This window comes from Phaenicophaeus curvirostris, chromosome 14, assembly GCF_032191515.1.
Source record: "Phaenicophaeus curvirostris isolate KB17595 chromosome 14, BPBGC_Pcur_1.0, whole genome shotgun sequence".
Classification (NCBI taxonomy): Eukaryota; Metazoa; Chordata; class Aves; order Cuculiformes; family Cuculidae; genus Phaenicophaeus; species Phaenicophaeus curvirostris.
Genome location: NC_091405.1, coordinates 2253230 through 2268929, shown reverse-complemented (window position 1 = coordinate 2268929; position 15700 = coordinate 2253230). Strand labels below are relative to the sequence as shown.

The following is a 15700-nucleotide window of genomic DNA, read 5'->3' as shown; positions in this document are numbered from 1 at the left end:
GCCGTTGGACTTGTGCAGGCAAAACTCTGTTGCCTTTAGTAAGAATTCAGCTCAGAGGAGCTTCCCCTTCCTCATTTCTATGGGCTGAGAGCCTTCCAGTAAGGTGCAGTTCTGTTGAGCGAGGGAGAACATAAACCAGCAGCTCTCTCTGCTATTTGACAGCCGAGCGCGTTCAGCGGGGAGGAGCCGTGGCACACGGATGCAGCCTGAGCCCTGCCTGCCAGTGCTGCACTGCAGCTGCGTGCAGATGTGTGCAGCTGTGTGCAGGTGTGAACAGCTGCTGGTGCTGCAAGGGGAGCACAGGGCAAGGAGCAAGGGAAAACAGTAGGCTTGGCAGGTCCATGACAGCTGTAAGCATCCAGGTCAGCAGGGAACCTGGCCCTGCAGGAGGGGGTATGAGAGCTACAAAACCACCCTATGGGGAGGCGCAGGGAATCATAGAATCACCAGGTTGGAAAAGACCCTCCAGATCATCGAGTCCAACCATTCCTACCAAACACTAAACCATGCCCCTCAGCACCTCGTCCACCCGTGCCTTAAACACCTCCAGGGAAGGTGAATCAACCCCCTCCCTGGGCTGCCTGTTCCAGTGCTCTATGACCCTTTCCCTGAAAAATTTTTTCCTAATGTCTAGCCTAAACCTCCCCTGGCGGAGCTTGAGGCCATTCCCTCTTGTCCTGTCCCCTGTCACTTGGGAGAAGAGCCCAGCTCCCTCCTCTCCACAACCTCCTTTCAGGTAGTTGGAGAGAGCAATGAGGTCTCCCCTCAGCCTCCTCTTCTCCAGGCTAAACACCCCCAGCTCTCTCAGCCGCTCCTCATAAGGCCTGTTCTCCAGCCCCCTCACCAGCTTTGTTGCTCTTCTCTGGACTCGCTCCAGAGCCTCAACATCCTTCTTGTGGTGAGGGGCCCAGAACTGAACACAGGATTCGAGGAGCGGTCTCACCAGTGCCGAGTACAGAGGGAGAAGAACCTCCCTGGACCTGCTGGCGACGCCATTTCTGATCCAAGCCAAGATACCATTGGCCTTCTTGGCCACCTGGGCCACTGCTGGCTCATGTTCAGTCTCTGTCAACCAACACCCCCAGGTCCCTCTCCTCCAGGCAGAGATTGAACACGGGCAGTGAATGTGTAAGCCAGGGAAACCTAACCTGTTCATTCTCCCACTGCACTGAAGTGCTGTCAAACACGGGTGATCCTGAGATTCAAAGATCTTTAGAATATTAATCAGCCATTTTAGTCAGCCAGTTGTCCGTGTAACTCATGAAAGCGTCACCTTTTTATGTGAAGGGAACTCAATGTGGGCAGAAGCCACAGCTGTATTTTAGGGATCACTATTGACAAGGGCAGGACAAACAATCTCCATCCCTTCTGAAACCCCAAATGTACGAGTGTATTCGACCTGATAGGCGTCTGTCCGCAACTGCTCTTCCTGCAGTAAAGAAGCATCTAGAAACTGGATAACCACACTAAGTCTGTTCCTCTCCTGGGTAACACTGGTGAAGGGACACACAATGGAATGGGTGTACCCGGATCATTAATCAGGCAAAGAAAAGCCTGGGCTTTTCTCTTTAATGGATGAGCAATATAAAATCAGAGCTCTACTAATCATTCCTAGGGCACTTAAGACATCTGCTGGAAATGAGAATAAACTGCAGTAAGAATATACATGACAATGAATAAGGAAATAATGAAAAGTTCTGTGAAGTTTACGTTTTCATAGTGTCTAAATTACTTGGCAAATGCCAGAATATTTTCTGTTTGAAACACATTTTGAAAATATTTGAATAAATGCCTATTTATCCCTGCTGTTCCGGTTGCCACTGAGGAATCAAATTTCAGTCTCAAAAAATTCAACTCTGAATGCAGTCTTTGAACTCCCTCCCTCCCTGGTGTGTAAGGTCACGCAGCAGACATACAGGCATAATGTGTGGCACCACATGCAGAGAAGCTCTGACACTAAAGTACACACCAGATTTCAGGCTTTGAATGGATGTATCAGCTGCCTTCGTAGTTCGAACACAGATCTCTCTTCTCCCCTTTACTCGCAAATCTTGCTTACAAACGTCTTGCTTGCAAATAATAACGTGACTCCAAGTCTTTGTTAAAGAGCTCCCAAGAACATCATGTGTGTTGTCAGGGCATGTGGCTTTGCCACCTGTACATCCTCAGCCAATTAATCCCACCCTGTGAACCCACAGCTCAGGTTCTCTGGTGGCACCTGGTTTGTGGGGTCACAGCACAGGGAGAGGATGTAGCGCCAGGCTGGAAATATCTGAGAGATGAACAACGATCCAGGAGCGTGACATGAGGTTCACACAGAGCCTAAGCAATGCACGGAGGAATATAGTTTTACAGGAAGAAAAGAAGATGACAGGAAGGAATTCTTCACTGAAAGGGTCATTAGGCAATGGAATGATCTGCCCAGGGAGGTGGTTGACTCGCCTTCCCTTGAGGTGTTTAAGGTGCAGGTGGATGAGGTACTGAGGGGCATGGTTTAGAGATTGGTTGGAATGGTTGGACTTGATGATCTGGTGGGTCTCTTCCAACCTGGTGATTCTATGATTCTATGATTTGCATCCCCCTTTCCCTGACCAACAGCCACTTTTACCTAGTTATGATGTTACAATGCAAATTCCTTCAGTGCTGAAGGCCATATTCAGACCCACAGCCCCTGCCTCCGAAATCTCCCTGATGTGCAGAGGAGAGCACCCTCTTAGGTTTGACTGCACTTCTAGCTCTTTGCTGATCCTTTCAGCTTTTCCTTAAAAATTCTGCGGTTTTCCCAGAGATGTAGTGCACGAGCTGGAACATCCCACAATTCCAAAAACAAGACTAATTCTCCCAATTCAGTGTTGCCAGTATCTCACACGCTGTGTGCCTGCACAGTGTCCACAGTGCAGGGTGTGGTTCAAGCAGACATTAACAAGTGGGCTTTATAGTAGGTACCTTGAGTGTCGGCAGAAAATGAGCTACAGAATATATCAGAAGATACAGGTAAATATGTTTTGCTGGTGGGCCCTGGAGCCCACGTTAGCCTGGCTGTGATACCCACCCAAGACATGTAGTAGGATTTCAAATCCTTAAAGGCAGCAGCTAAGAGGAAAGGCGGCTGCTGTGCTGCCTCAGCATGGTTCTTCCTGCCCAAGCTAGAATTCGGCAGGGATAAGTAACTATGATTCAAAAAAAGCCCTCACAGATTTCTGTGCTGTAATCAGGAAGATTTTAGAGACAGAGTTTGAAATGATATCTGCTACAGTAATGGCACATAACTCCTCTGTGTGCCGGCAAAAAACAGCCTTACGGGCAGGAAGGTGGAGGGCTGAGAGTGGGAGGGGATGTTCTGCTGAAGACTTTTCACAGGAGGGCAGCATTCCAAGAAACAAATGGCTTTTCTCCATGGACATATTGGGCTGTTAAGGAAAATTGCACTGACCCAGGTTATTTTTCACTTTCCACCCCCACCATCCAGTCTGTGATGTGAGATTTGCACTCGGGTCTCGTGATGGGATCAGGGGTGTGGGTGGTGGCCGGTGTAATTTTTCTTCCTGACCAGGAAGCTAAAAACTTCTTTTAACTTTTACAGAAGGGCACTTTACTTCGACCACATCACGTGTTTTGCAGCGCTGAGGCCTGGCGCGTGAGCTGGTTATGTCTGTGCGTGGGGGTCGTGCTGCTCTGAAGATGCAGTAAAGCAGGGTCGGTGGTTTGCAGGTCCTGTGACAGCCTCAAACTGCAGAGCCACAGTTTGGCTCCTCTCCCTGAGCCAGGCTGGCGTCCCTCAGCTGAAGTACATCCTTGGCAGTGGGAGCAGCAGCACTGGGATGGTCTCTGAGAGCACCACTGTGGGGCCACGGAGCAGGAGTGAGGGACCTCAAAGGTCATACAGCTGTAGATGAGGTGGGAACTCGAGTTTCTGGGTTGAGAAAGCAGGAGGACTCAGCCCTTGAGAAGAACATCTAAGTTCTCAGTGAAGTGCAGCCACCAAAGGGAAACACGATCGCACTCCTGAAAAGGTCTGACTTTCCATCTGGTGGAGGAAAAATCCTACAAACATCTACACAAGCCAAAGCATGTCCTCACCCTGGCCGGCCCTTCTGGCAGTGTGCAAAGCTGCACTGTTGGTAACCTGCTGTGAACCTGTGAATGTGCAATTCAGACTGTCTGGGGAACTTCTCAGTGCCTAAATAAAGGCTTTGTCCAAACCATTTGTCTGGCATGTGTAGGGATGAGCAGAGCCTACTAAAAGTATGTTAATGTGAAGCTGGAAAATCTCTTATTAGGGAGACTGTGATGATCAAAAATAAAATATTTAAAGGGAGGAATTAAATGCTCAGGATGTTTTCAGATCATTTCCAGAAAGGAAAAAAAGGCAGCATGCATTACAGGAGAAAAATTAGCACAACAGGTAATCTGTGTTTACAATAGGGAAGAGAGAGACATTCTCACACACATCCCGGGGGCTAAACAAGCTGAGCTGCTGCCAGTAATTCCCAACATGGAAACTTTGCCAAGTCCGCAGGAGCAGCATTTTCAAAGACCCCATTCAACTCCTATATTTGCACCTGGACTGCAAAAAAAAATAACCAATTTAAATTTTCTCCTGAAGTCCCTTATCTCTAGAGATGACACAGAGTGAGCTGGTCTGTCAAAAACCTTCTGTTCTGAGAGGGATGGTGTCTTGCTTTCTGCACATTTTAAATAGCCAGCAAAGCATTTCTCTGTAAATAAATAGCTGTTTCTTTGGGGTCCTTTCTGCCTGAAGAAATGGGCAATGACAGTCAGTAAAACCCTCAGGACCTACTAATTTTTGCAGCTAAGGGCCTGAAGTAGAAAGGATTTGGAAACAGTGCCATTCCTTTGAGACAGCTGAACCCTGTAAGAAGGCAACTTTACCAGTGCGGAGTGGCGTTGGATAGGTAACAAAAAAAAAAATAAAAGAGTGCAATGGCTTTGCTGACATTGTTTCCTGTAGATTCAGCGAATCTCTTCTGAATGCCTTCTGACTTTGATAAGCAGTTTACAAGACATTCTCTATAACCACTGGCATTACAGGAGAAGGGAAGGAGCAGGTGAGATGGCTTGGTCACATAGCCAAGACAATGATATTTGTGTTAAATACATATTACAAATGTAAGACAAGTTTTGGCTGCCTCTTGTAAATCATCCACCCTGTTCTCTGCTTCCTAAGCTCCAGCTGGGAGATGTTCTTGTGACAAAGACACCAAAGAGATACAAAAAGATACAAAATACTGCCCTGATTAATTGTTTCTGTACACACACATTATTTGTATCTCCAATTTCATCATTTCATTGAACTTTGCATTTACAGCATGGGAAGGGGAAAGCACTAGACCCGTAAAGTCTAGATTTGGAGTTGAAAAATACCACCCTGAGAAGCCTATTTATTAATCAGTCCCATCATTGGTGCCACAGTGCCACAGTGAGGCATGCATTTGGGACATCAGCATCAGACATCTGAAGAAGACGTGAACACTCAGTGACCTTCAGTGCAGGTCCCTGGTGGGCAGCCTGGTTTTGCAAGAAACCTGGAACCTCCTTTAGTTTTAATAGACAGAGCAGATCTCTTGAAGCCAGAAAATTTCCTTTTGAAAGAGTAAATTAGCATTATAGGAAAAAAACTTGAACTGATTGCAAACCCCTAAAATATAATTAAGTTTCACAGAACCTCGCATACCATGAGGTCAGCCTTCGCCTTTTATAAACACACAGTTTATTTGCCCCCAAATGTCCTCAAAATAACTTTGGTGCTGGGATGTCAGCCATAATCCTGCCTTATACCTGGTTGGGCTGAGGTCAAATCCTTAAGAAAGGCTTTGGAAGATTTTTCAAAGCCAAAGAAACCAAGCGTACAGTAATTTTCCAAGCAAAACATAATCTGTGACTATCAGAATTTGCAAAAGTTTTTATATTAAATTGAAACAAATGAAAGTGGATCCCATTTACCAACCAAGACAGTCATAAAAACTGATGCATGGGAGGTGATAAAACTTTGATTAACTTTTGTGTTATTTGCTTTTACTGGCTGTACTGGTTCTTCAGATTGCCCCATTGGAAATCCCTTAGCCTGGCCACATGCCTGACTAGTTTTACTTTTCTCTTTATACTGGGAATAGAACGGGCAAATCGTTTCAATTCACGTGCAATTTCACGTTCTTTCCACAAACCCAGGGATGGGTGAGAATGAAGAGGAAAAAACAGCTGTATGAAGAGTTCTTCAGAGCCAGTTTACAGGAGCATATAAAGATAGAACTGTCTCTGAGGGGAATTGACTTTTTACCTTGAAGAGCCTCTGCGGAGAAACTGAAATAAACCTTTTGCCAAAGGATGCTTATGCTCTGAATGGCTTGGTTGTCTGAAAGCAAAGGGAATGAGGTGGGGACACGGGAGCAATAGAACCAGGTGCCTACGCAGTTCAACAGCTGTTGATTTTGCATGATATTTCTTGTCAAACAAAGCACTTCGAGTGCCTTGAAGTGAGTGAAGTGCTTCAAGAAAAACTACCATTTTGTCTGTGTGCAGTTCTACTATAGTGGTGTAAATAATAAAGCGCAATCCCATCCTAGCGTGGATGCAGCTATAAAGGTCTGAGGCTATTTGTACTTGTATAGCACATTCTGATATGGAAAGAGGAATAATTTGTCCCGGGAAAAATTTCACCTATACATAAGTATATAGGTCTGTATTATTACTCTCTGGGCTATAATACAGGGCTATAACTATGCTAGTAAAAAAAAAACAAAAACAAAAACCTGCAACTCTAAATGATGTTGCAGTGCTGGTTTCAAGACCTTACACAGACCAGGTATTCACTTCAGTGAGGCTCTAGGTCTCCCATGTGGTTCCATTCCCTGCTTCCTCACAGGAGTCCTGGGAGTTCACCTCTTCTCAGTAACAGATTTTGACTTTTCTCTGACTCTCCTGCCCGCACAACGTATACAAGAAGATAAACTTGCTTTCTCAGTTGCTACAGATCAGTCACAAGCGTGAAACTTGTTTCTCGGGTACTCCAGACAAACTCTAGACAGCCAAGCCCCTCTTTCCCTTCTGTGCTCTCGCAGCAGCCACAGGGACAGCTTGGTGAGTCAGGCTTTAGGAGTCCAGCTGAGCTACTTGCAGCTGGTAAAATGCTTAAAGAGACTACAGAGTGAAGGGGGTGAAGCTTTCAAAACAGAATTTCAGTCTGTTCTTGAAAGGACATAACATGGCTTACTCCAAAAAGTACAGGTTTTTACTCAGGCTCTTGGCCAAGGACTCTCAGAATACAAAATCTGTGTTTTCTTTATGCCTTCATCACTAGTGGGTTGTGTGCTTGCCTCAGCAGAGTACAAATCTTTTTCTGTCAGACTCGTTCCACAGAAAGAAAAGAAAGCTTGTGTTAGAAAACTCAAGTTCCTAGAACAAATCCATTCTGGTACCGAGTCCTTAAACACACACAACAAATGCTCGCTGACCCCAGCTGTGGGTTCTGCCTCCCTCGGAGCCTGTGGGACAGCTAAGACCCACGTGAAACGTCTCCAGGTGTTTACAGCTCCCTTACTGAGGTAACTCAAAGTTAGCACTCATTTAATATGTTAGGCTACAAGCCACAGTAGCTCAGGATTAGCTTCTTGTGCAATTCTACAGCCTCTGAGAAGGGACCAAGTGAAAAATTAACTGGAGGGAGCTATTGATTCAGCTGTCCATCCTTAATTAACTTATATTGATGCCCCAATGCTGCTGGCGTGAAATATGGATCAACCCTAAACTTAGGGTTAGTTCTAAATGACAGATTAAATCTTGAACTAGACCCTTGCAATGCTTCTCATTTTCCTCTCTGACAGCTCTCCTTTCAGTTCCTGGTGTGCTGGTTGGAGTGACGACGTTTCCCACGTTTAACTGCGTACTGGAACGTGCAGCTGTGTGAACGATTTGTTCGACAGCCCTGGGTGGCTGGGACTTTGGAATAACCATCACTGGTGTCAAAGCACTGAGGGTTTAGCAGGGCTGATCCAGAGGTTTCCCTACTCGATATTTGAGGTAGGCCACTGTAACGAAGTTTTATCATATCAGGGTGCATTTATGAAAACTTTATTAACTAATGATTGATAGATCGTTATATTAATACTTAATATACTCGTAATAGATTACTAGAATACAGCTAGTTGTTTAAATGCACTGAAATGGATGGTGTAGGTGTGCTTTCCATTCTAGGTACTGAAGGGCACTTAGACTGTATGGTCAGGTTGGGAAAAGCCAATATGCATTCACGTAGTATAACAGCACATCCCTAAACCTCAGCTTTCATTTAATAAATGGATAAGTCTCTTGCTGTTACAGTTCTCAAAGAATCTGGCAATGTGAGCAGCATGTAACCAAGGCAGAGATGGCAAAGAGATGTCTGGAAGAGCAGCTCTGAGGAGCATGAGCTGTGCCTGCCAGCACCCAGCGATGGCTTCAGTGTCAATGGCTTAAACAAACTCTCTCTTACCAGGTGGGTGGGGTGGGAGGAAAAAGGAGAATGTTTTTTGTTTCAGTGTCAATAAGACCACAACCACTGACGTGACTTTGTGGCCCTGGGTCAGAGCTGTGCTGGGGGAGCCTGTTGGATTTGTGGAAATCTTTTGGCTACCCCTCCTTGAGGCTGGCATTGCACAAGGTGGGTTTGAGTATCCTTTGGTGTTTCCATACATTTTGGTTTCAAAGTTAAAATAGGAGCCGTGGCACTCGTTAGTGGCATCCAGCGCAGTGTTCAGTGCTGGTCGAGCCTCTGTATAAGCAACCTGTCCCAGCTGAACTCAAAACAGAAACAGGAATTTCAAATGAGACCCGAGAACAAGGGGGTGCCTTATGCCACGGCCAGATTAAGTATTAAACACATTTCGTAAGCAAGGAGTACAGCCAACCCTACCCCTACACTTTTATAAAGCTGACCTCAGTCCGTCCCTCCCGAGGTGTGGCTGGGCGCCTTGCTTCTAGAGCAGCTGGAGAGAAGCTCCTGAAGCTTCTGAAGTTCTTTAGAGAGACATGGCACAAACTGGACTTATGATTTTTCTGCTCATAAGCATCCTACTGCTGGATCAGACCATCAGTCAGGCATCCAGACTCAAAGCCAGGAAACACAGCAAACGTAGAGTGAAAGGTACCGGGTTTTAACTGGGAGGGGGATAGAACTTTGTGGACTATGCAAATTTGCTGTGTACTTAAATAACATTGCACAAACCAGAAACCAACATTATACAAATGCTTATTAACAAAGGAAAGCTGAGTGTATATTATGTCTGTCTTTAAAATATTATGTGAGTTAGCAAAGCTAAAAATAAGGTGGCAAAATGAGTTATGGAAATAAAGCTGTACAACAGCTGTAAATAGATTGTTCTTTTATGCCTATTTAGGACTTAAAGGTACAGTCGAGGGGGGACTCAGTTATGTAGTTATACTGGCTAAGAGGAGAAAAATGGAAATTTGTGTGCATGTGATGGAAAAGAGTACAATAAATTATTCAGTCTCCAGGGGTTACTGCTCAGATTTTTGAACCGCTTCCTAATTTTAACAGAATGTCTAATATTTGTGGAATACTACTTTACCTGTGTGACAAGTACTGTCAAGTGGCAAGTCAAACTAATGAAAAAGAATTAGCAGAAAAAGATAAAGCATAAATTCCCAGAACAAGCTTACAGAGCAAATAAAAAAAAACTGCTGAATGTTGTTTGGAAATGTCTGTGTATTTAATTTAAAGACTTATTTCTAATAAAAGACGGTATGATGAAGTTTACACTAATGGCAAATAATTAAACTGCTAGTCAATGAGGGAACCGTAGCTGAGACAAAGCTGTTGCAGCACAATGATGCTGTGCTGGAGCGATACACATACATCCTTCCTCCTTCTCCTTCTGAATCTCTGTAGCTTTTAGCCTGGTCTCGTAATGCCAGACTGCTTACACATCTGGTTTGCCAGCACATTTGTCTGTTATCCTTCCATTGCTTTTGAACTTGAAACAATCTGGCAGAAGAATGCGGCTCCTGATTATGTTTCTCAGTATTTCATGAAATTCAGAATGAGGGTGCCAAAAGAGACATGGCTGCACCAGGAGCTCAGCTTGTTCTGCTCTTTGCCTCTAGCTGAGAGGGGGCACGGAGAGGCTAGGGTGAACCAGGAATAGCAGGGAGGAGCCTGGGCTGCAGAACTGGGAGTCCTGCCTTGGGAACCAGGCAGTCACAAAGCACAGCTAGGGTTATCCCTACAGGCAGCAGACAATATGGGGAAGAGATGAGCTTTCTGGGGTGCAGCTGGAGGATTAGGTGATGCAAAAGAGATCCGTAAGAACTGTGGTTTTGCTAGTTCTGCTGTGTGTGAAAGAGCTTATTTATTCCTCATGTTCATCATTGTGGTTTCCAGAAGGTCTCGTTACTGCTGCAATGAAAGTGTCATTTTGTGCAACGGAAAAATGCCTGCCCGTTGTTTGATGGTGGGGGAATATTATAATGCTTAAGAAAAAATAATGGAAAAGAGGACATGAAAGTGGAGTTATGTGCAAATTAGCTCATTTTCTTGTCCCATCATCTCCTTGGTGCTTTTGTAAGGGCTACAAAGTGGTGATTCAGACTGAATTTGTGTGACTCGCATCACCAGGCGCTGTCTCTGCTGATGGAGAGAGGAAGGCTCCTCCTGGGGAGGGGACAGGGCAGCCCAGCAAGCTTGGCTGCACACACGCAGATTGTGAGGTGGGATTATATTAGTTGCTCCTCACTGTGTTAAAAAAAGGATTGTGTGAAACTTTCATGCTCACAGAAACAACATTTTGTTGGATAAACACAACTTGTGTCCTGCTTTAGTTTGTAGGTCATATACCTACAGGTTCCAAAGTGAACAGGCAAATTTTGCTGTGAGTGAGAGATACGCTGGCATGGTAAACAGCTGTGGGCTGAAACAATCCGTGGGTTTCAAACAGTTGTTAGGATACACTCACACTAAAAGTGAGATTTAAACAATGAAGGTGAACGGTAAAGGCTGATTCCTCCTGTTTTTTTATAGGAAACCTACAGGAATCCTTTCATTAAGGAAAAACCTTTAAAAGAAATCAAAATATATCTCAGCAATGCAGAAATCCATGGTATTTGGAAACAGCTTTCAATATATAATTTTTTAATTAGTCTTTTGTGTGTGTGCATCTGCTCATTTCTCTGTATTTCTTTTCTTTTAGAAAAAGATGACCTGAAAACCCAGATTGACAAATTGTGGAGAGAAGTAAATGCTCTCAAAGAAATGCAAGCACTTCAGACAGGTAAAGTCATTCCTGCCTTCTCTCTCCTGGACTCTCATCCTTCTTCCAGGTGTAATCAAAGGCAACACCATGAGGGTTGCTGGGTTCGAGAGTTCAGATGCTCAATGGGTTATGTCCCCAGCTTCAATACGAACATGGGTTAACGATCAAGGCAAAAATATTCACAGCAAAGATTTAAAACACCTCCAAAAGGAAACTAAAAGGACTGAGCCTTTTTAAAGTGAGCAGTTTGTGACATTCAAATGTGAATGTTGCTATAAAACTTCAAAGTAATACCCACTGTGAGTTCAGAAGTATCCTGTATCAATGCACAGTCCATTAAGTACTTAAACAGCCAGATGGAAATTTCCAAACAAAATAGGAAGGGTAAATACACATGCATCTACCAGACAGTTGTACTTTTTCACAGCTGTTGACACAAAATTTGGCATTTAAATATGTACAAGAGGACATTACAGAGGAAATTACATCATTCACATGAAACAGAACATATTTTCCTTAGGGGATGGTAATATCTAGGTTGTCCTGGTTTACATCTTGGGTCACACAGAGCCTTTTGAGCTTTACAAAATATTTTTACTTTAAATTAGTTATAAGAAAGCTTCAGAAGTTTCTTAAAAGAGGGAGCCTGTGCTAGACAAGTAACTCTTGTGTAAAAGTAGATCTTGTATAGCTTCCAGAGAGAGCCTGAGATCAAGCATGTGGTGGCTTGGAACTGAAACCAGAGCCAGAAGATTTCCTATCCTCAAAACTTATTTTGAGCTCTATTCTAAATTCAGAACCCTCTCCATTCAACTGGATTCCAAATTTGGCACAGAGAGTTCTACCACCCCTCTAGCTATGGCTGCATTTATTAATGGCCTTATGATACTTGAAAAAGGAGCTGCTTTTTTACGTTATGGACATTTCCAAGACACGCATTACAATCCAATTTCTTCTTTTGCTTCAGTTTCCTAGGTCTCCTCCCTATGCATCATGAAGTTTTGCCACATATCATGTGGCAGCAAGCACTTTTTCTCTAAAGACAGACATTCCCCATCATTACTGCAGCACATTTGAAGCAGATAAGGTTTCTCCCATCTTTCCCTTGAATATAATTTTTTTAAAGTATTCAGCAATTAGTAAATTACTTCTCTTTGGCCGTTAGCAGCTGGAAAGGATAACATCTGAAGGATAAGCCCTAATATAAAACAATGACCCTGAAAATGCAGCTAAGGAATGCAATGAATACAACTGCAAATACTAAAAATCTGAGACATACAGGAGATGATCCAAAGTGGATTTCCATATCCCGTTGATCAGATGCATAATTATTTTTTTACAAGAACAGATGACAACAATTAGAGAGAGATTATAGAAAACATCAGGACAGATGATGTTCATATTGTTTCATGACATATTTCTAATAAAAGCAAGATTAGTTCAAGCAATAAATGAAATAATCTGGAAGTACTCACATAAAGGATTCTAAAAATAATAGTTACAGGGGTTTATTCGAGGCCTTTGCTACCTTCCTCAGCTCAGAAGGAACACTCCTTGGAGGAGAGTTCTCTTCTGTAAGTATTTCTCTCGGAAATTAGGTATGTTATTCACGTATCTGCTTTAGGAGAGCTGGAAAGCAAAGCTGCAGGATTCGCTCCTGCAAGCCTGCCCACACAGACCTCGGGCTGGAAGAACTCTGACAGTGGTTCTGCAAAGCAATTCCAGTTACAGAGCATGTGCCAAATTCATGTTCTAGTACATTGGGACTTTACATCAAGACTTCCCTGGTATGTTCCAGTAGAACTAAAAGCAAACAGATTTAAATGCAAGTTTTTAGATTATTCGGTTCAGATTGTCACGCAAGCCCAGTAATAAGCTCACACTTTACAAAGTGTTTCTAGATGTAAGTCACTTTACCTCATTTGAATTGAGAGTTTGAAGGGATAGACTTTCCTGGAGAGAACAAAAATTAAGAACTAAAGAGGTGAATGTGTGCTCTTCCCCAGGTGGCAACGTACTTTTAGCAGCCATCACTGGTCTGGATTTTTTTTAATCACTTTTCTGTCCCTGTTGTGTTTGCTCAGAACTGGGCTTAGTTGATGCATAGCACTGTGGCACTTAAATATTGTAAATATGAAAAGACCTTTAGATCTGATGCTTTAGTATAAAGCCAAGTATAGATTTCCTGATGACGAACTTGCGTCTGCCAACAATACAAACATCCACACCTCATCCAGTTCATCATTTAAAGACTGATGAAATAAGGTAAAAATGTGTGAAAGCAGGACTATATGCTAAAAGGAGACACAAGATACACTGACAACAGGCCTGGGTTGTATTTTAACATCCCAAACCAACAAAATAAAAAAGTGCTTGAGGGAATTACATTGCTGGAGGTAATCTGGGGCTTAACATCATACCTCTGTTTTATCAGCATACACAGAGGAAAGAGTCTTCAAATCACTTTGTAAAGTTAAGATCACAGCTATGTCAGTCCTTCCTCTCAAGCGTCTCTTCTCTGGAGCAAGCTCTCCTCTTGGCCAGCCCTTGCAGCCCAAGGTGCTGTGCAGAATGCCCTTGAGCAGCCTGTTCAGACTTCCCAAAGGCGTGCTAACATGCTGGCTGCACACGAGGTCCTGCATCAACTGGAGGAATAGCAGGAAAGTGATCTTACTGCAACTTTCAGGTCCCCTCTGTGAAGGCAAGATGCTTTCACTTGCTGAGGGACTTGTCTGCTTAATTCCCAGCATACCACAGAAAATTGTCATTTTAGAAAATATTATTCAAAGCTATAGCCCAAGCTTTTACTGAACATGAAAACCAATATCTATTCACAGTCTGTCTTCGTGGGACAAAGGCCCATAAGAAGTGCTACCTTGCATCAGAAGGCACCAAACATTTCCATGAAGCCAATGAAGATTGCATAGCCAAGGGAGGGACACTGGCTATCCCAAGGAATAATGATGAAACACATGTTCTTCGAGATTATGGCAAGAAAAGTATGCCTAGAGTGTCTGAGTTCTGGCTGGGTGTCACCGACATGATAAATGAAGGGAAATTTGTCGATGTCAATGGCATGGTTCTACAGTACTTCAACTGGGACCATGCCCAACCAAATGGGGGGAAGCGGGAAAACTGTGTCTTTTTTTCTCAGTCCTCCCAAGGCAAGTGGGTGGATGAGGTCTGCCGTACTGCCAAAAGATATATTTGTGAATTTCTGATTCCATAATTACATGTACAAATGACCATGACCATGTTTTAGGTTATAAACATGCTCTTTCTCACTTAAACAGTGCTGAGATAAAAATATCCATCTCCTGCATTTTACTCACTCTTTCCTGAAACATAATTTTTCTCTATTAATTTATTTTCTATTCAGATGCTAAAAATATTTACTGAGTGCTCTTGTTAAGCACAGGAATATATATTACGTTTTGACCTAGATTGTGTCATCTTTCGGCATATTATTTCAGCCTGATGTTCAGGTTGCTGGACTTCACCTCCTCTTTCTGTACTTTGTATCTCCGTGTTATGATCGCATTTACTTGAAGTCAGAGCTCTCATGCATTTATGGAAAGTTTACAGAAGATGGCTGTATGGTGACATGTGCCAACATAAGGTGTAGGTATCCTTTCAGTTCCAATGCTCATAATGGACTTTACGGTTATGTGAGCTCCTGTGAAAATGGCCATCATCCTCATGGAGTTTAATGGGATGGATTTGTGACCTAGAGTTTTACCTATGGGTTAAGAAAGCCAAATGCAACAGAAAAATCTGATGCTAATTTTTAAACTACATGGAGTGGAAAGTGATACACTGCTAGAAAATGGGGGAAGTAGATGTTCTAAAACGTCACTTAGTGTGAACATGTTTGCTTCTTAATGTCTCAATCCCAATTAAATACTAGATGTTGTTTGGAACATTCCTAAAGAAGGAACCAACCTGGGACTGGATGACAGCTCTCCTTAATATGCCTTCACAAGATGTGCAAAAGCCTTCTCTCCTGCAGGATCAGAAAGAGGCTTTGTAATTCTAACAGTGACACTGCCTGAAAGCACAAGTATGAAGGAAGAATCCCCTTTCTGGGCACAAAATGACAGCTCCTTCACCTTTGCTGCGTGGCAGGCAGCATGCCAGATCGGCCCAAAGCAGCGGGCTGAACCGCAGCTCCTTTGGCCGCACACAAGATTTCCCAGTTTAACAACTGACTTTTGAAAATTAAGTAAAACGTGTTGGTGCTGTTCTTAACCCCACCACAGAGATTTGCCTTCATGTTATAGATGGCAGTTTCTTGAGTAAAGGAGTGTCAGTTAAATATTTAAATATATTGCTGCTTGGAGGCTAATTCCTACTTTTGATCTTTTAGTTGTGCAAGATTTCTTAAATTATGCAATAAATTTGCAGCTACTGGTATTAAACTGTATTATGATTTTTGA

At 43.4% G+C, this 15700-nt stretch overlaps 1 protein-coding gene across 1 annotated transcript in view; it reads left to right on the top strand.

Annotated features, from left to right (window-relative positions):
* CLEC3A (C-type lectin domain family 3 member A) overlaps positions 1-14538 on the top strand; it is a 244155-nt gene extending 229617 nt beyond the window's left edge. The window contains exons 2-4 of the mRNA XM_069868338.1: positions 9002-9139; positions 11202-11282; positions 14102-14538. Of these exons, the coding sequence (XP_069724439.1) occupies positions 9025-9139; positions 11202-11282; positions 14102-14493 (588 nt within the window). The 5' untranslated portion in view covers positions 9002-9024 and the 3' untranslated portion in view covers positions 14494-14538. The remainder of the gene's footprint in view (positions 1-9001; positions 9140-11201; positions 11283-14101) is intronic.
* The last annotated feature ends 1162 nt before the right edge of the window (positions 14539-15700 follow it).